Source organism: Rhinopithecus bieti, unplaced genomic scaffold (assembly GCF_001698545.2).
Source record: "Rhinopithecus bieti isolate Rb0 unplaced genomic scaffold, ASM169854v2 scaffold_71134, whole genome shotgun sequence".
NCBI classification, from domain to species: Eukaryota; Metazoa; Chordata; class Mammalia; order Primates; family Cercopithecidae; genus Rhinopithecus; species Rhinopithecus bieti.
The window spans coordinates 75,268-95,633 of NW_016826348.1; the positions used below are offsets into that span (position 1 = coordinate 75,268).

Sequence of the window (20,366 nt, forward strand, 5' to 3'; positions counted from 1 at the left end):
GTTTCACCGTGTTAGCCAGGATGGTCTCGATCTCCTGACCTCGTGATCCACCCGTCTCGGCCTCCCAAAGTGCTGGGATTACAGGCTTGAGCCACCGCGCCCAGCCATTGTGCAGACTTTAAAATGTAAAGCTTTTAGGCATTCCACTTGTAAACCTTGGCTTTTTAAAGAAAATTACATGTTCATTGTGAATATTTTCTTATCACCCTATCTCTATGCACGTGCAGACTTCCTTCGGCTACATTCTGAAAGGTGTAATTGTCTTCTTTAAGGACAGTGGACATCTATAGTTCTTAGGTCAAACTGTCCTCCTTCTGGTTTTGTCAGTTCTCAGCCACACTGTGTGAGCATCCATTTTCTTGGATCCTGGTTTGGAGCTCATTTTAAGGAACATCACATCCCTTTTGAGACTATGTGGACGTCGGGGTAGGTAGATGTTCCCCCATGAAGAGAAGGCCCCTCCCTAAGGAGGTGCTTCTCTATTGAGTCTTGCATCTGGGCACACAGAGCCCAAAGCAGGAAGAGTTGAGTCTGAATAGGGAGGCCTGTAAGCCTCACTGCTCTGCCACAGCTAGGCCTGATTGGCCATGCTCCAGGAGCCCTCAGGAGTCTCTGAAGTCATTCTGCCTCTGGGAATTTTACAGAGGAGCTAATATTTGAGATCTCCAAAGCTGAGTGAGAGGGTGATTCTTGAAAAGGCAAGGCATGCGTCGGTCCAGTTGTATGGGGCTGTCATAGAAGAGGGCTCGGAAGCTCTTGTAAGTGAGGCTGGAAAGGTAGGCAGTGTTACCATAAGGAGGATGGAAATGACACAGATAGGCTAAGGAAGGGGACCTCGGTAATCATGCAGCGATGGCCTAGAAAAGGGAGAGGCTCATGGCAGGGAGACCAGTTTGGAGGCTGCCACAGTGTTCTACTGAGAGAGAAAAAGAATTAAACTCAAAGCATGGTCAGGGAAGGTGGAGGGGCAGGATCTGATTTGGAAGTGTTTTGGTTTTTGGTTTTGGGTACAAGGATTTGGAAACCTCTTGACTCCATAGATGAAGAAAAATGAACCAAGGAAGACTGAAGTTTCCACTCAGGGAAGAAAACACAGGAGTAGGAATAGATTTAAGAGAATGGCAAGCAGTTGTGTTTTGAACTTGTTTAGTGTGAGGTGACATCTTTGTAGGGATGTCTAGCTGCAAGTACAGGAGGCTGGATGTGTGCATGAGTTTCTTGGTAAAGATCCATCTTCAGTCTCCTGAAGATGTCACTCAGATTACACTGTCATCACCCCAGGGCCCAAGAGAAGACACTCGCTTCTCTTGGTGTCTAGGCGGGTTTGAAAAAAATCAAACAGTAAAAAATCATGCAAATTCAGACCTCTACTCCACCCCAGAGGAAAGTCCTGCTAGCAGTTTTTGTGTATTCTTCCAGAAATTTGCCTTGCAACATGTTTGAGTATATAAATAATCCCAGAAAGGTTGGGCCAGACACTAGCAGAAACTCACCACACACACTGCACTGGGCATGCAGAAACTTCGCGAAATATACTGGTGTGTGCTGTCACTGCATTCCTGGATTTGGGGGTCTTCTGTGTCCCCAGGTATCAGTATTGCCCACAGACTGACCACTGAGCTCCTTCCACAGCCGACCCACGTCACCCTCTTTCGAAGTGTGTCTGCAAAGCTAGATTATTAGATTAAGTGTTTCTGCTTTGTGTTTTCTTTAATGAATTTTTTTATAATGAAGTTCTTGTTTTAAAAATATACAGTGATAATTAACATGTATGCATTTTTCTTAAAATGACCCCCCAGTCCCTCTTCAGATGTAATCATTGTTAACAGTATCGTATATAGACCCTGTTCTATGTGGGGTGGGCAGAGGGCCGGTTAGCGGGTGGAACATGCATACTCACAACCATATTTTTCACATGGGAAAATATAAAGGTGACAGCAAATGTCCTGGTCTGTAATCTCATTAAGCAGACAATAATCACTGTTTGAAAAGCGGACAAATACATGCTGATTTTTTAAAAAAATTATAGTAGCACAGAAAGATACAAAAAAAAAAAGTTAAAGTCTTCCTAACTCTCCTGCCTGTACCCTCCACTGGGCAAAAGTCCCTGTCCCTAAGGTAATATCTGTTGACAGTTCTCCTTCCAGAAAACTTGCAATGCAAATAGGAGCATGTTGTGTATCTGCCTCTGTGTGTATGTGTTTACATGTCTTTTTTTTTTTTTTTTTGAGATGGAGTCTTGCTCTGTCATCCAGGCTGGAGTGCAGTGGCGTGATTTCAGCTTGCTGTGACCTCCGCCTCCCAGGTTCAAGTGATTCTCATGCCTCAGCCTCCCGAGTAGCTGGGATTACAGGCAGCCACCACCACACCCAGCTAATTTTTGTATTTTTTGTAGAGACGGGGTTTCAGCACGTTGGCCAGGCTGGTCTGAAGCTCCTGACGTCAAGTGATCCACCCGCCTCAGCCTCCCAAAGTGCTGGGATTACAGGCGTGAGCCACCACTCCTGCCCCTGCACATGTCTGACGCACACAAAAGGGATTCTGCTGAACACATTTTTTTGTGCTTTTTCTTTCCAACTTAACATATTTGACATCTTTATCAGCTTATATAGCTTTACTTCATTCTTTTAAAGAGGTTATTGACTATAAAGAGAAAGTCAAAGAGAAAGTCAGTCAATGGGTGCTTCTATGATTATTTAATTAGGTCCTGTTGATGGACATTGATACCATTTCTAAATTTTTTAGTATCCTAAATAATCCTGTGGTGAACATCCTTATACAGATGTCCTTGTTCCCTCATGAAAATATTTCTGGAGGATGGTAACAAGGGAAATTTTAAAAATTATTTATATAAACATTATCATTTGTTAGTAGAATGACCTGGGGAGACGTTGTAGTAATTTATGCTTCCCCACATGCATATGAATGCATTTTCAATATATTGTTTCAAAATTGGATATCATGAACCTTAAGAGATATTATATATATATACATATATTATTTTTTTTTTTTTTTGTTTTGGTGGGGGGATGTCCTGTTATTGACAGTTATCGAATAGAACTTTGTCAGTTCCTTCATGTAAGGATGAAGTTGGTAATTAAAGGGATCTGACTTCAGTTATGGAACTGGGAAAACTGGACCTTGATGTGGAGGTGGGCTCAGACATGCTATGTCTGGGCAGGTATCTCTTGGGAAGGAGTGTCACCCCTGAACAGAAGCATGGATGAGCCGCAGGGGACAGTGCTGAGCAGAGGGTCTGGCTGTGGGTCATCTGCCTCCCTTGACCTGGAAGGCACAAGGGAGCTTTCCACCTTTCCTTTGGTTTTGAGAGTGCAGAAGCTACTAAGCAACTCACAATGTGCCCAGGGTGGTCCAACTGAAGGATGCGAAACGGTTCTTCCTTTCCCAGCCAAAGAACTTGAACCTCCCACCCCGTGACAAGCATTATAAAATTCACATAATTTTGATAGGCTGGATTCCCTTTCTGTAGCAGATCTTTCCTCAGAGCAGAAGTGGTTTTTTTTTTTTTTTTTTAACCTAAATTACCTGTGAGTTTTATTTTTTAAATATGAAATATGTTTTTTGGATACCTCCTTGTCATATTAAATGTTGTTATTAAATTTGAGATTTTAATGTAAATTTTACCCCAGCAAATTAATTTTGTTTCTCTTACTCTCTTGTTTTTGGCATCTTTTCCCGTTATATAGTGGTGCTCATTTCATCATATTGTTCTTATATGACTTTTCCTTTATGAACAGGGATCTTGTTCACTTTTCCTTTTTTAACTTTTTTTTTTTTTGTTTTTTCGAGACGGAGCCTTGCTCTGTTGCCCAGGCTGGAGAACAGAGGCACAGTCTCAGCCCACTGCACCCTTTGTCTCCCGGGCTCAAGCTATTCTCCCATCTTAGCCTCTTGAGTAGCTGGGATTACAGGCATGCACCATCACGCCTGGCTAATTTTTTGTATTTTTGTAGAGATGGGGTTTCACCATGTCATCCAGGCTGGTCTCAAACTCCTGGACTCAAGCGATCCGCCTGCCTCAGCCTCCCAAAATGCTAGGGTTACAGGCATGAGCCACTATGCCTGAGTCACTTTTCCTTTTAACATAAAAACACTGATATCCTAGAGAGGGCACTATATTTTGGGTACATATGAGTTCAGATCACAGAAGAGTTGTATTCTATACTTTTATCATTCTTACTTCAGTATGATGTATTTTATAATTTTATATGAGAAACTGTAACACTGGGCATGTGTCATCAAGGAATACCTACTCATAAATCATATTAAATTTTGATCCAAACATGGGACAAACTGAAGTTTTCCCTGTGTACTTGGATGCTTTCAGAGGCATAAAATTATATTACCATGTGAAAGCAAGCCTACAAAATTCCTCAGGCATCCACTCTGCCACTCAAATGAGAGCCAGACTTACAGTGCACACTCTACAAACAAACTTCAGCCCGTCAGGGTATTTTAAGTGCCTGAATATGCAAGGCACTGTGCCAGTAAAATTACTCAGTCCCGAGGATAGAGCGTGTTAGAATTATTTTAAAATCTGTACTTGAAGTTTATTTCCTCAGTGTTCCAAGATACTTTATCTGGTTGTTCTCTGAGTATTTCACACGTAGCTAGTTACATATAGGTGAGATAGTGATGCTTGTGCCTGGTGTGGATGAGAAACTGAGCCTGGCAGACCTGAGATTGGATTTCCTCTTCTGACTTTGCAAGTGTGGCTTTGCTTTAATAATAGCCCTCCTCTTTTTCTGTATTCCTCTTTCCCCCTTCCATTGTGCAAATATGCATCAATCAAAATACAAATTGATTGCAAATATGCATCAATCAAATTGTATTTTGATTGATGCACATATGCATTGATAGTTTCACATATGCATCAATCAAAATACAATAACCTGTGGAACCATTTTTTCTGAAATAGGAAGGTGGTGCCATGGGCTATTGATTGTTGAGGGTAGTCTTCAGAGCTAGTCTTATAAATCTATAATAATTTTCCCCCAAATTAATGTGCTAGTTAGAACACTAGATTGCAGCACTGAAAGCGAATTTTAGAATCTTTTCCAACTTTTTACCAAGTTCAGAAAACCGTTTTATTGGACCTTTGTTTGCCTCATGGTCATCTGGTTTCTTTATGCTGATAGTGACAGGGACCTTACTAACCTACAAGGCAACCCAGTCCATCCTGGGCAGCTGTGATCATTGGAAAGCTCTGAATCATTCATCTGGAAGCTGCCTATGGCAGAATAGTACAGAATATATGCATTGCACTATGTTCTACAGAACTATGTTAAATAAGTGTTCCTTTTCATTGTTAGATGGAAGTGACCCAGGGCAAGGATCATGTTTGATGAGCCAGTTTTCTCCTAGCGCCTTGAATATAGGCACTTGGTAATGTTTAGAGAATGAATTCTTTCTTTTTTTTGGAGACAAAATCTCACTCCACCACCCAGGCTAGAGTGCAGTGGCACAGTGTCAGCTCACTGCAACCTCTACCTCCCAAGTTCAAGTGATTTTTGTGTCTCAGCCTCCCAAGGAACTGGAATTACAGGCATACGCCACCACGCCCAGCTAATTTTTATATTTTTAGTAGAAAAGGGGTTTCGCCATGTTGGCCAGATGGTCTCCAACTCCTGGCCTCAGGCGATCTGCCTGCCTCAGCCTCCCAAAGTGCTGGGATTACAGACATGAGCCATTGCGCCTGGCCAGAGAATGAATTCTTAATCAGTTTCTCGTGACTTCAGATTGACTGACAGTTGTGCTAAATACTTTTTGCCTGTATTTGAATTAGAAAATTCGTAAGGGGGCCTTCAGAATAGATGCAGTCACATTTAGGAGTTTTTTTCCCCCCATTAGTTAAAATGCAGTTTTTCTATGGATCTGTTTTAGAACTACAAATAAACTCTGATCAGTCACTGCAGACTACGCAGTGAGATAAGAAGCAGTCCATTTGTTCTGTCGTTTATTCATGGCCCTCATCTTTGCCAGCAGACTTGTGCAGATGAGCAGAGCAAACTGTAAGCTTCCTAACAGCTATTCCCATTCAGCTGCTGTCTTCGAGAAGCAGAAAAGGATAGATAACCTTAGAGAACATAATCAAACCTGGGAAACTCAAATCAAAACAAAACAAAACTTCAAAACAGAAGTTGAAGGTCCCAAGGTACCCAGGGGCATAGCAAGGAAAACGGCCCCGCTGGGATATCTTTTGGATTCACCTACAGACCTCTCTGGAGTTTTAAGATCCACTTTTTGTGACATATTGCATAGCAAACAGGCCAAACGCTGTTGTAAATCATCCTCTACGAAAGGCCCAGGTTTTGAAACTGAAGGCCTGAAAAGGCTCCTGCTTACCAGCTGTGTGCTGTACCTGACACACTGAAGCCTGAGAGTGCCAGTCACCTGTCAGAGGGAACACAGCTGCCCTCAGGCAGAACCTGAGTCTAGAACTCAAGGTTTTTGACTCTTAGGCTAAAAATAAAAAATCAGAAGGAGGAACTATGGATTGCTTAATCAGTCACATTTTCACTTTCCAGAGTTTCTTGTAGCACAAGTTATAGCCTTTGGGGATTAGGATGTAAACACTTTTTTTCCTTCCCTAAAGCGATTTTTGGTCTGTCAGTTTTTCCAGCTTCCTGCTCTGGGCCCTGAAGGTGCCACACAGTTGCAGGCATGCTCCTCCTTCAAGGCTCTGTTAAGCTGTGGCTGCACTTCCTTCCCACTGCTGTGCCCCAGGCCAACCCCTCTACCCCTTCCTTCCCCTGAAGCACCTTGCACCTGTTGCTCCGAGCCTCCTGGTTTATCCCAGTTAGTAGAGTCCCTGTGCTTACCTCCGTGGCTCAGTCCTCATGGGTGGTCAGTGCTCTAGGGAAGGTGAGCTGACTTCTTCACTTTCCCTTCCCAGCCATTTAATAGCTCTTCACAGCCTCACCAACTTAGAAAGGAATGCTGCTTTTCTCTCTGTCCCCCATCCTGACTACATTCAAGTCATTGCTCAGCCCAGTGAGTTTGTCCTTTCTTCCAGACCAGTAGTTTTCCCCCAGGCCCTCAGGCTTCAGCCCTTGAAGGCATCCTTAGCCCCCCCCCACTATGATAGCCAGGCGCTATGCCTGGCCACAGAGTGTGGGTATGTGTGTGTGTTTTGTTTCTGGAGCCCATTCCTTTCCTTCCTAATCCTCCAGCACCTCATTGATTCAAGACTTTTCCCTGCATGTAGTCTAGTCTCTTTGCTGGTCTGTTGTTTGCATAGTTGCCAGTTTAGTCTTCTTAAAATGCTGCATTTTTGAAGTCAGTCTCTCTCTAGTCCCTGTCAGAAACATTTAAATAGCTCTGTTGCCACAGGGGGAAAGCTTGAACCTCTTAGCCAGTCAGTCATTCAGAGCCTGCCCTCTACTGGGGCCTGCTTTCCTCTCCAGATGCTTCTCCCACTCTGCCTGCCACAGCCCTTGTAGCTGGCTGATTGCCCTGTACCTCACAGGCTCTGGAAGTCTTCAGCTCCTTCGTGGAGCCTTTGTCTACCAGCCATTCTTTTCAAGACTTTGCTGTTGTTCGCTGCCTGATTTGTTCATTTGACACTTAATTCACTGAGCAAACATTATGAAAGATGTACTGTTTGCTACTGTGAGGAATGGATCCCCAAGAGGTAAGAGGGTCAGTCCCTACTGCCAGGAAATTTGCCTGCATCACCTGGATTCAGTATCTTCTTGTGTCTGTTAGATCAGAAGTGGAAAGGCCGAGGCCAGGCCGTATGCTTTTTAAATTTTATTTTATTTTATTTAAATCACCAGCACCTCAGCAAGTGTTTTGCACAGGAAATTTCTTATGTTATTTAATTATTTTAGTTTTTTTGATTAAATTCTATACATTCCCATTTTAGCTTATCTTGAGTTATAACATTAAAATTAAGATAGTCATCAGCCGAATTATAAGACTTAATTAGATAAGATTCTTTAAGATAGTGATTTCTCATTAGATTGGCCCTGTTCATATTAACTTTTCTGCTTTTTTCTTCAGTCTGCATGAAGAAATCAGTGATTTTTATGAATACATGTCTCCAAGACCTGAGGAAGAGAAGATGCGGATGGAGGTGGTGAACAGGATCGAGAGTGTAATTAAGGAGCTCTGGCCCAGCGCTGACGTGAGTCCCTTCCTGGGTAGCTTATGCTTGGGACAGTCCTTGTCCATGGGCCAGAGGCCTATCTGCTAGTATCTCATGCTAGTCCTCACATGCAAGTAGAAGTACACTGTAGAGTTGTGGTCTAATTAAATTTTAAAAGCAAACAATTCTCTGCAGTCTTTAGAATTTGAGGCTTCCTAATTATTTTCGTTGGATTGGATGACTAACAACTTTTTTTTTTTTTTTTTTTTGTAGTGCTAATAGCAACTACTAAAGGCAAGCTATCTTTAGAAATTATTAGTGTAAAGAGAAGAAAGACAAATCAAACCTCATTGTTGTAGTGGTCCGTTATTGGATATGATATATCAAAACCTCATTACTACTTAGTTCCAGCCTGCCAGGGTAAACATTATGTAATTGTTTACAGCTGAATGAAAATGTCAAGTACGAACTTTTGTCACTTGTGGCTAATGCAGGCATAAGTCTTTTCTTATTTCTTTCCTGAAATTGCCATTTTTCATCTCTCTCAGACCGGCTAATTGCCTTTTAGACAGCTCCCAGTCAGTGAACAAAATGATTGCTCAGGATTTCTTCTTGGCTTATTTGTTGTTTTTGTTACTGGTACTAAGTCTTTTGTTTTTTGTGTTTGAGATGGGGTCTCACTCTGTTGCTGAGGCTGGAGTGCAGTAGTGCGATCACGACTCACTGCAGCCTTGATTTCCTGGGCTCAAGTGATCCACCTCAGCATCCCGAGTAGCTGGGACCGCAGGTGCACGTCACCACACCTAGCTAATTTTCGTATTTTTTTGTAGAGACTGTGTCTTACTATGTTGCCCAGGCTGGTCTTGAACTCCTGGACTCAAGCCGTCTGCCCGCCTGGGCCTCCCAAAGTGCTAGGATTATAGGCGTGAGCCACCACACTTGGCCTGTTACTGGTACTAAGTTAATACTTCACTTTTTAGGGCACTTTGAGGGCCTGTTTTATGATTTTGTGTATGCAAAGAAGTACACAAAATAATATTAATAGAATCCATTACTTTGTGTTCTGTAACTTTTCTTTAGGCACTGCCCTGGGTGGTGTTTTTGTCCAATTGGCAAAACAAGGAAGTTTCACTGTATGTAAAAGTTGCATGTATATGACAGTATGTATATGATGCTGTAGGTAAAGGGAAAAGGCGAGGATACTAATATTTTATGAACAGTGACCATATGTCACATTCTTTCTCCTATGTGATCCAAATCAGTGGTTCTTAGCTAGTGGTTATTTTGCTCTCCAGGGGGGCGTTTGGCAATGTCCGAGACATTTTTTATTGTCCTGACTGGGTGTGCACTGCTAGTACCTAGTGGGTAGAGGCCATGGATGCCACCAGCCATTCTGTGATGAACAGTATAGGCCCTTACAACAAAGAATTATCCACTCCCAAATGCCAATGTTGAGAAGCCCTGGTCTAACTTAACCCTTATCTTTCTTAGGTGGAGGTTGACTATCTATCTCTCTCTCTCCAGCCAGCCAGCCAGCCATCATCTATCTACCTACAGATGAGGAACATGAGCTTGTGATTAGGTTCCCAGGTCCATCTTGCCTCAGAGGTTGAACTGGTTTCACTGTTTATCCTTTTCCCCCGCCCTGAGATGGAGTCTTGCTCTGTCGCCCAGGCTGGAGTATAGTGACACAGTGACATGATCTCAGCTCACTGTAGCCTCTGCCTCCCAGGTTCAAGCAATTCTCCTGTCTCAGCCTCATGAGTAGCTGGGATTACAGGCACCCGTCACCACACCTGGCTGATTTTTGTATTTTTAGTAGAGATGGGGTTTCATCATGTTGGCCAGGCTGGTCTTGAACTCCTGACCTCAGGTGATCCACCTGCCTTGGCCTCCCAAAGTGCTGGGATTAAAGGCGTGAGCCACTGTGCCCGGCCTATCCTTTTTTATTACAATTACCTGCACATGTATTTCTGCCTGAGTTCCCCTGTTCTCCATGGGCTGAGGTAGAATGCATCCCAGTTTTATGCCACAGCATGATGTTATAATGATGATGCCTGGTGTTCTCTGTGGAATTGACCTAAAGGCCCACACTTGCCCTACAGTTAAAGTAGTCTGATCCCAATTTAGTAATCTATTCGAAGACTCCTGCTTAGAGAACAAAAATTAAGGATTTGTGATTGTGTCTCTGGATAATGAGGGAACATTATTGATCTGAACTACTTCTGGAAGTTTCCTGTGGTTGGCTTTCTGTATCCTTAAGTACCACACCTCCATATTAAACCAACAGTGGATTGAAAATATTCAGAAAAAAACTATAAAAATAACAATGCACCAATAAAAACAATACAAATTATTTTAAAAATACAGTATAACAACTATTTAGATAGCATTTACATTGTACTAGGTATTATAAGTAATCTAAAGATGATGTAAAGTATATGGGAGGACTCGCATAGTTATATGCAAATACTCCACCATTTTATAGCAGTGACTCGAGCATCTTCAGATTTTGGCATAGTGGGACTGGAGCCAGTCTCCTGCCGATACCAAGGGACAACTGTATTTTGGTCTCTGTGTTTCTTATTTGAACCAGGTAAGTTTAAATTATATTCAGAATGTCTGCTTGTGAAACAGAATACCCACTTCATGAAGAATGGGGTTAGAAAAAAAATGCTCTTGTCATACCAAAAGTACCAGTAGAGGGTAGCAAAACTGACATTTCTCCATATCTTGGTGGCTTTATCTGATACCTCAATATAATAACTTCTTTTTCTGTTTCAGGTCCAGATATTTGGAAGTTTTAAAACTGGACTATATTTACCTACTAGGTTAGTACACTCATGAATCTTTTAAAGGACTGTACCTTTTCCTAGAGTGTATTCATTTTGGCTGTCAAATTTGTAAGGAGTAGAAACAAAACAAATTTATAAAACAAAAATGGGACTGGGCATGGTGGCTCACGCCTGTAATCCTAGCACTTCAGGAGGCCGCGGAGGGTGGATCACTTGAGGTCAGGAATTCAAGACCAGCCTGGCCAACATGGTGAAACTCCATCTCTACTAAAAATACAAGAATTAGCCGGGTATAGCGGCACGCTCCTGTAATCCCAGCTACTCCGGAGGCTGAGGCAGGAGAATTGCTTAAACCCAGGAGGTGGAGGTTGCAGTGAGCTGAGATTGCGCCAGTGTACTCCGGGCTGGGCAACAGAGCGAGATTCTGTCTTCAAAAAATAAATAAATAAAATAAAATAAAATAAAGTAAAATAAAAAAGTAAAGGATTTACCAGCATTTAATTTGATTTACCTTGAAGTAGAATATCACTTCACATCATCTCCAAGACGTTGATGGTACAGAGAGATGGAAAAGGGATCATGTTGCAGTGGAATCAGTTAGTTACTAATTTTAGAAATTGACTACCTGGCAGAGTATTGCTCAGTCCCATAACTTAACCCACTGACAGAGATGTTAATGTAGTCTCATGATAAAATGTCTAATTGTATATCCTCTAGAATGTGAGTTCCCGCTGTCTCACTCACTCACTCTCTCACTCTCACTTTCAAATTAAGAACTCATTCTACTAGTTATGGCTCCAGCATCCTGATCCAGAAATTCAGGTACAGATCTCTTCTCTGAGAAAGATCTTGGCCTTTCAGGACTCTTGTTCAGTTTCAGTCTTCTCAAATGAGACCTCTCTTGATGCACAGCCTTGGAGGCTTTCTTTTGGAAATGATGTTTCTCTGGAGGGTGAATACTTACTCTCTAAGAATTGAAATTGTTTGAACATTCCATCATGGTTATTACTATTATTACTTAATCTCTCCAGAATAAAGTCAGCATCATGTTTTTCCATTTGAGCTTGATTTGGTACACTTTAGCCCAACTTAAAGCGTGCTGAAGTGGGTGGACCCTGGCAATTTCCATTCTTCCCATAGATGTCCTTGGCCTGCAAAAGTCATAATACTCAACTTCAAGTTCATATTTCTTACTTAGGTTCTCAGCTTCAGTAAAACATGAAAAATCACTCTTTCTTAAAAAATTTAATTAAATTTTATGAATAGGTAGTACATTCACATAGTTCACATTTGTAAAAGGCACAAAAATCAATACAGAGAAAAGTCTCAGTCCCACCTCTGCCCCCTGGTTCTCCTTGGAACAGCCACTTGTTGTTTTGTTTTGTTTTGTTTTGTTTTGTTTTGTTTTGTTTTGTTTTGAAACGGAGTCTGGCTCTTGTCGCCCAGGCTGGAGTGCAGTGGCGCTATCTCGGCTCACTGCAAGCTCCGCCTCCCGGGTTCACGCCATTCTCCTGCCTCAGCCTCCCGAGTAGCTGGGACTACAGGCGCCTGGGACCGTGCCCAGCTAATTTTTTTGTGTTTTTTAGTAGAGACAGGGTTTCACTGTGTTAGCCAGGATAGTCTCAATTTCCTGACCTCGTGATCCACCCACCTCGGCCTCCGAAAGTGTTGGGATTACAGGTGTGAGCCACTACACCTGGCCAGAACAGCCACTTTTACCAATTTCTCACATATCCTTTCAGAGATACCTGTGTATATAAAAGGACATGTGTGTATATTAACACAAATGGTAGCATGCTGGATACCTGTTCTGCATCCAGTTTAAAGCACTTCATAATATTTCTGAGTTGCAATTAATCTCATCCAGATAGGAAAATCATTATGTCTAGTACCGGAAGCCTTTATTAAGGAAAGGATGTTAAGTGCTTTTTTTTTTTTTTTTGAGGTTTTACTTCTTTCAAAATCACCCTGTTTCCTGAGACCTGAATTCTGTGAAATGACTAGGAGGAGGAGTTTGTTAAAATCAACAACTACTATTTCCCCTTTCCACAAAACCATTATCACTAACACATTTAGTCTTCGTTGGCCAGGGTGGGAAATAGGTTTTAATTGTACTAATGAAGTCTATAAGCATGAGTGTCAGTTAAAACAAGTTTCCAGCTTCTTCAGACCCTCTTGTGTATGTATTCTGTGTTCAGTGACATCGACCTAGTGGTGTTTGGGAAGTGGGAGAACCTACCCCTCTGGACTCTGGAAGAAGCTCTTCGGAAACACAAAGTCGCAGATGAGGATTCGGTGAAAGTTTTAGACAAAGCAACTGTAAGTTCTGCAGCATTTCATATTAAACCGCAGTTATTTACCTATGAAACTTGAATTAAAATTAAAGTTTGGTGAGCACAGTTACATTGCAAGTGAGTGATTCTTTCATTTTGTTAATGTCACCGTGCTTGCACATAAAAAGTTTTCTGGTTGTCCACGCTGGAGTGTGACCACACAATCTTGGGTCACTGCAACCTGTACCTCCTCGGCTCAAGTGATCCTTCTACTTCAGCATCTCGAGGAGCTGGACTACAGACACAACCTGCCATGCCTGGCTAATTTTTTTGTATATTTTGTAGAGACGGGGTTTAACTGTGTTGCTCAGACTGATGTCCAACTCCGGGGCTCAAGTGATCCACCCACCTCTGCCTCCCAAAGTGCTGGGATTACAGGCCTGAGCCTCTGCACCTGGCCTGCATTTCTTTTTTTTTTTTTTTTTTGAGACGAAGTCTCGCTCTGCCGCCCGGGCTGGAGTGCAGTGGCCGGTTCTCAGCTCACTGCAAGCTCCGCCTCCCGGGTTTATGCCATTCTCCTGCCTCAGCCTCCGAGTAGCTGGGACTACAGGCGCCCGCCACCTCGCCCGGCTAGTTTTTTGTATTTTTTAGTAGAGATGGGGTTTCACCTTGTTAGCCAGGATGGTCTCGATCTCCTGACCTCGTGATCCGCCCGTCTCGGCCTCCCAAAGTGCTGGGATTACAGGCTTGAGCCACCGCGCCCGGCCTGCATTTCTTTTAACAACAGCAGAATACCCAATTTTATCATACACAGTACTCACTGTAGAGATGTTTGTTTTATTCATTTTTATTATTATTATTTTTTGAGACAGAGTCTGGCTCTGTCGCCCAGGCTGGAGTGCAGTGGCGCGATCTCGGCTCACTGCAAGCTCCACCTCCTGGGTTCACACCATTCTCCTGCCTCAGCCTCCCGAGTAGCTGGGACTACAGGCGCCCGCCACCACGCCCGGCTCATGTTTTGTATTTTTAATAGAGACGGGGTTTCACTGTGTTAGGCAAGATGGTCTCAATCCCCTGACCTCGTAAGCCGCCTGCCTCAGCCTCCCAAAGTGCTGGGATTACAGGCGTGAGCCACCGCGCCCAGCAATGTTTTTTTCATTTTTTTAGAGAGAGATACAGTCCCACTGTGTTGCCCAGGCTGTTCTCTAACTCCTGGACTCAAGTGATCCTCCCACCTCAGCCTTATGTGTAGCTGGGACTACAGGCGCACCCTACCACGCTCTGCTTATTTAAAAAAAATTTTTTTTTTGTAGAGATAGGGTCTCCCTGTGTTGCCCAAGTTGGAGCATTTTTTGAAAAGAACTCCTGATAGCTCATGTAAATAATCCTGTCAGTTTTGAGAATAATTTTATATCTTATCTTGTCAGGTTGCTTTTTGGGCTACTTGCAAAACTGACCAGTAATGCAAGTGGGTTGTAGTACATACCTTAAGAATCCAGCAATTTTCTTATTAGAAACAGTTTGATGATATAAAACATTTAATACCTAGTATTCATCATTCTTCATCTTATACTCAGAAAGTGTTCTCCAAAGTATTGAGAAAGGTTTTTGTTAAATAACTTAAAAATTATTATAACTGTATGTCAACTAATAAACGAGATGATGGGCTTATTAATTTACTTAACTGCGGTAATCACTTCAGTATGTATATCAAGATAAGTATATCAAAACATGTATGCCTTAAATATAAACAATAAAAATAAATAATCAAAAATTGGACACCAAACAAAATTCTCAATTTATAGAAATTACAAAATATATTGTATGGGGCCCAATGCTAAATATGCAACGTATGGTATTTGTAGCAGTCCAGAGTTACTGGGGTGTGCCATGCTTAGAAGACTCAGTGTTCTTATGCTCTCATGAGATGATGGAGACCTCATGTCTAGTAACCCTCCATCCCCTGATTTTGTCATTTAATCTGGTTAAAGCATTTACATTTTACCTTTCTTCTCTTTATAGGTACCTATTATTAAACTAACAGATTCTTTTACTGAAGTGAAAGTTGATATCAGCTTTAATGTACAGAATGGCGTGAGAGCAGCTGACCTCATCAAAGATTTTACCAAGGTCAGAGAATTTAGTGTTTATACAATAAAACTATTAGAACGTAATTTTAAGATTCTGTTGTGGTGGTGTTCTAATATTTTTATATGCATGTTGCTGACAAACACCTCGCTCTCTCTCTCTTTCTCTCTCTCTCTTTTTAAAATAGAGCTAGGGTCTCTCTCTGTCACCTAAGCTGGAGTTCAGTGGCTGGATCATGGTCCACTACAGCCTCAAACTCCTGGGTTCAAGTGATCATCTCACCTCAGCCTCCCAAGTAGCTGGGACTACAGGCGTGAGCCACTACACCTGGCTTTTTTTTTTTTTTTTTTTTTTAAGTGTTGGGGATCTCGCTGTGTTGGTCAGGCTGGTCTCTAACTCCTAGCCTCAAGCAGTCTTCCTGCCTCAGCCTCCAAAAGCACTGGGATTATAGGCATGAGCCACCATGCTCAGCCTGCACCTTACTTTTGTATGCAATGGTTTTGCTTTCTTTGAATCTGCTTGTAATGATCAGTGATTAACTTATAATGTGACCTCAAGTAAGAATTAAAAGTTGAAAAAGCTTTTGAAGAAATTGTCTGCTCTAGATCCTTCCTTGTAGAGACAGAAGAGATGGAATTCTGCTACACAGTTGATTCCATCTGTTTTTAACCTTCAGGAGTTCAGATTAAGAACCTTTCCTTTAACCCGTTTCCTGTTTGCCCCAAGAATACTGCGCGGGCAGTGAGCTGCACTTTTTTTTTTTCTTTTTTTGAGGCAGAGTCTTGCTCTGTCACCCAGGCTGGAGTGCAGTGGTGCGATCTTGGTTCACTGCCACTTCCGCCTCCCAGGCTCAAGCAATTCTTCTGCCTCGGTCTCACAAGTACCTGGGACTACAGGCACCTGCCACCATGCCTGGCTAATTTTTGTATTTTTAGTAGAGATGGGGTTTCACCATATTGGCCAGGCTGGTCCTGAACTCCTGACCTTATGATCTGCCCACCTCAGCCTCACAAAGTACTGGGATTACAGGCGTGAGCCACCGTGCCCAGCTGTACTTTTTTTTTTTTCTAAACAGGCAATAGGTTAAGAGTTTTAAGAGCCTTTTCTAGATTTCAATCCCTAAATTACCTTTAAGGTGTTTCCTACAGGCTTCCTTACTTCTATTTTGAAATGATTTAAGTTTATTTCTATTCTGTTTTCTTCCAAGATAGAGAAGAATTTGTCACCATTATCTGTGGAACATTTTACATACTTAGATAGTTGTCAGCTTTCTCCCCTCTAACCTAAACCATTAACTCCTTTGGCTTCTGTTAGAATATTCACAATTTTTTTTTTCTCAAGCAGCTCTAAAGTTTCTATTTCTTCTTTGTTTTTAAGAAAAAATGTTAACTACTTGATGTTGCAAGCATTATCATCTTGCATAAATGTATGGAAGACAGAAAAGCAGAAAAATAAAAGAAATATTATCCATAATCTCACTATATTGGGTGTGTGTGTGTGTGTGTGCACGTGCCTGTCTAATATTTTTCTGGAAAAAAGCTTTTAAAAATTGAAATTCGTATGCATGATAACATTCATCAGTATGAAGAGATGGTGTAAAGTGAGTCACCCTTACACCATAGATAGTTAGATCATTTTTATAGAATTTCTCATTTCCAGTTTGTGTTGCTTTTTTATGTTCTTTAAAATTATAAGCAAAAGGAGTAGCACATTATACACACATTGTCTCATACCTTTGTAAAAACTTAATGTTTTGGAGGTTTCTTCCATATTGACACATGGAGGCTTGCTTTATTCTTTTTGTTGGTTACACAGGCAGTAGTCTTTTGTAAGACTGTGGCTGCTTGATTTAGCAGTTCTTCAGTGTTGTTCCAGTTTTTCTTTTGGTATTAGAAAAAGGGATTGACGAATATACTTCCATGCATGCATCTTGCTTCACACGTGCAAAGTGTTTGTAGGAAGAGTCCCAGAAGCAAAATTTTGAGGTCGAAGGGTATATCCAGATAAAATTCTGTTAGATATTTCCCTAATTATTTATTCTTTCATATTCTCATTTTCTCTCTGTCCCTCCCCTTTTTCTTCTTCCTCTCCCTATCCTTCTCTCTCTTCCTCTGTCCCTTTCTCTTTTCTCTCTTTTTCTTTCCCTCCCTCTCTTTTCTTTTCTTTTCTTTCTTTTCTCCTTTTCTTCCTTCCCCTTTCCCTTTTCCTTCCTTCTTCCTTTTCTTCCTTTCTTTCATTTTTTGACACCGGGTCTCACTCTGGTACCCAGGCTAGAGTGCAGTGATCATGGTTCACTGCAGCCTCAGCCTCTTGGGCTCAAGTGATCCTCCCACCTTAGCATGAGTATCTGAGATCACAGGCGGGCCTACCACACCTGGCTAACTTTTTTTTTTTTAAATGGAGTCTCACTCTGTTGCCCAGACTGGAGTGCAGGGGCGCAATCTTGGCTCACTGCAACCTCCGCCTACCGGGTTCAAGCGATTTTCCTGCCTCGTCCTCCTGAGTAGTTGGGATTACAGGCACGCACCACCATGCTTAGCTAATTTTTGTATTTTTAGTAGAGATGTAGTTTCACCATGTTGGCCAGGGTGGTCTCAAACCCCGACCTCAGGTGATCCACCCTCTTCAGCCTCTCGAAGTGCTGGGATTATAGGCGCGAGCCACCGAGCCCGGCCACTTTTTTTTTCTTTCCCAAAGTAGAGATGAGGTCTTGCTATGTGGCCCCCCCCCCCTTTTTTTAAATAGAGATGAGGTCTTGCTATGTTGCCCAGGCTGTTCTTAAACTTCTGGGCTCAAGCAGTCCTCCTTGCTTGACCTCCCAAAATGTTGGGATTGCAGACATGAGCCACCAAACCTGACCCCTTATTGTTCTTTGAAAGGGAACTGTATCTAGACTGACTTAACCACAGTGGTTTTTTTTTTCTTTTTTTTTCTTTCTTTTTTTTTTTTTCGGAGACATAGTCTCGCTCTGTCACTCAGGCTGGAGTACAGTGGTGCGATATTGGCTCATTGTACCCTCCACCTCCCGAGTTCAAATGATTCTTGTGCCTCAGCCTCTAGAATAGCTGGATCTACATACATGTGCCAACATGCCCGGCTAATTTTTGTATTTTTAGTAGAGATGGGGTTTTCCATGTTGGCCAGGCTGGTCTCGAACTCCCGACCTCAAGTGATCTGCCCACCTCGGCCTCCCAAAGTGCTGAGATTACAGGCATGAGCCACCGTGCCCAGCCCACAATGTTTAAAAATACTTACTTCTCCATATTTTTGTTCTTTCCTGTGCTTGCTTAGTTTGATACAATTTGCAAAAGTATAAGCTTTTTTTTTTCTTTTTTATAGAAGCCATGCGTGTTCACTGTAGGATATCTAGAAAACAGAGATAAGAGTAAAGAAAAAAATAGAAATCACTGGCCAGGTGCTGTGGTTCACACCTGTAATCCCAACACTTTGGGAGGCCCAGGCAGGCAGATCACTTGAGCTCAGAAGTTCAAGACCAGCCTGGGCAACGTGGTGAAACCCTGTCTCTACAAAAATACAAAAATTAACTGGGTGTCGTGGGCTGAGGTGGGAGGATCACTTGAGCCCAGGAGCTGGAGATTGCAATAAGCCAAGATTGTGCTACTGTACTCCAGCCTGGGTGACAGAGTGAGGGGGAAAAAATGGAAATAACTAGTAATTTTACCACCCACTATAGCTGTTAAGACTTCTTTGAAGATGTTGTGACTGCTTTGTTTTCCTCAGTGGCCCCAGCCTATGGCATGGCTTACAGAGAGGAATGAATGAATATGTGCACAGCAAAAGGTGGACTCATTCTGTACATACTTGTCCGTTCAGGTGTTCTCTCGGATAGCCCTGCCTCATTCCCTGTAAAGCGTGGAAGGGAGGGGTGGTCTGTTTGTAGTCATCAGCCCATGTGCACATCAGCAGGCCGGATTCTTGTTTGCCCCAGGACTGTGGCAGAATAATCTAAAGCTCCCTAGTCTACAGTGGCGCGCCACCAAGAAAAGTGATTCTTAAAAATCTCACTGATTTAGTGCTTTAAGATGTTGGTGACTTTGTCCTTGTACTCTTTCTATTATCTGTTTACAAGTGAATATTAGAGGGTCATGGTCACAAATGAGCATCATCAGTTACATGCTGTTAGTGTTTCTATCCTATAGCAAGTACTTTTTTTTTTTTTTTTTTTTTTTTGAGACGGATTCTTGCTCTGTCGCCGAGGCTGGAGTGCAGTGGCACGATCTTGCCTCACTACATCCTCTGCCTCCCGGGTTCAAGTGATTCTCCTGCCTCAGCCTCCCAAGTAGCTGGGATTACAGGCTCCCGCCACCACTCCTGGCTGTTTTTTGTATTTTTAGTAGAGACAGGGTTTCATCATGTTGGCCAGGCTGGTCTATAACTCCTGACCTCAGGTAATCTGCCTGCCTTGGTCTCCCAAAGTGCTGGGATTACAGGCATGAGCCACCATGCCCAGCCCTGTAGCAAGTACTTAGATGCTATTATTCATGTGTACATGTCTTACATTTTAGATATAAGGGGAGAACCATTCATTACCTATAGTTTACTCTTTTTTTAATAGCTTACTCTTAGAATGGAAAATTAAGTATGTTGTATATCGCTACCAAATTTTATAATGTAAGGACCAATTTATGCCCCTCTGAATGCTTAGATCTGTTACTGATACAGGAATTCATTGAAAATACAATTTTCTTTTTCAGAAATATCCTGTATTGCCATACTTGGTTTTAGTATTGAAACAATTCCTATTGCAGAGGGACCTTAATGAAGTATTTACAGGTGGAATTGGTTCTTATAGTCTCTTTTTAATGGCAGTCAGTTTCCTTCAGGTAAGTCATATGGGTATACCATGCTAGTGCACACTAAAAGCAAAAGTGATCTATCAGCTGGGAAACATTTTGGAAAAAAACAAAATCAACCTGTAATTGCATTGCTTTCCTTGATTACTTATGGTTTTTCCCTTTAAACTGGGTACATTTTCATCATTTAGCAAATACATATTTTTAAATTCCTATGAAAGAATATTTTTGGTTTCAAATCCCATACATTCTAGTATTTTTGAGACTTTTCACTGCAAATTTTAAC

At 42.1% G+C, this 20,366-nt stretch overlaps 1 protein-coding gene across 3 annotated transcripts in view; it reads left to right on the forward strand.

Annotated features, from left to right (window-relative positions):
- Positions 1–20,366, forward strand: part of TENT4B (terminal nucleotidyltransferase 4B) — a 90,375-nt gene that overhangs the window by 56,829 nt on the left and 13,180 nt on the right. For all 3 annotated transcript variants that reach the window (XM_017863421.1, XM_017863420.1, XM_017863419.1), the window contains 5 exons: positions 8,026–8,149; positions 10,895–10,941; positions 13,104–13,224; positions 15,201–15,308; positions 19,982–20,110. In XM_017863421.1, coding sequence (XP_017718910.1) covers positions 8,026–8,149; positions 10,895–10,941; positions 13,104–13,224; positions 15,201–15,308; positions 19,982–20,110 — 529 coding nt within the window. The remainder of the gene's footprint in view (positions 1–8,025; positions 8,150–10,894; positions 10,942–13,103; positions 13,225–15,200; positions 15,309–19,981; positions 20,111–20,366) is intronic.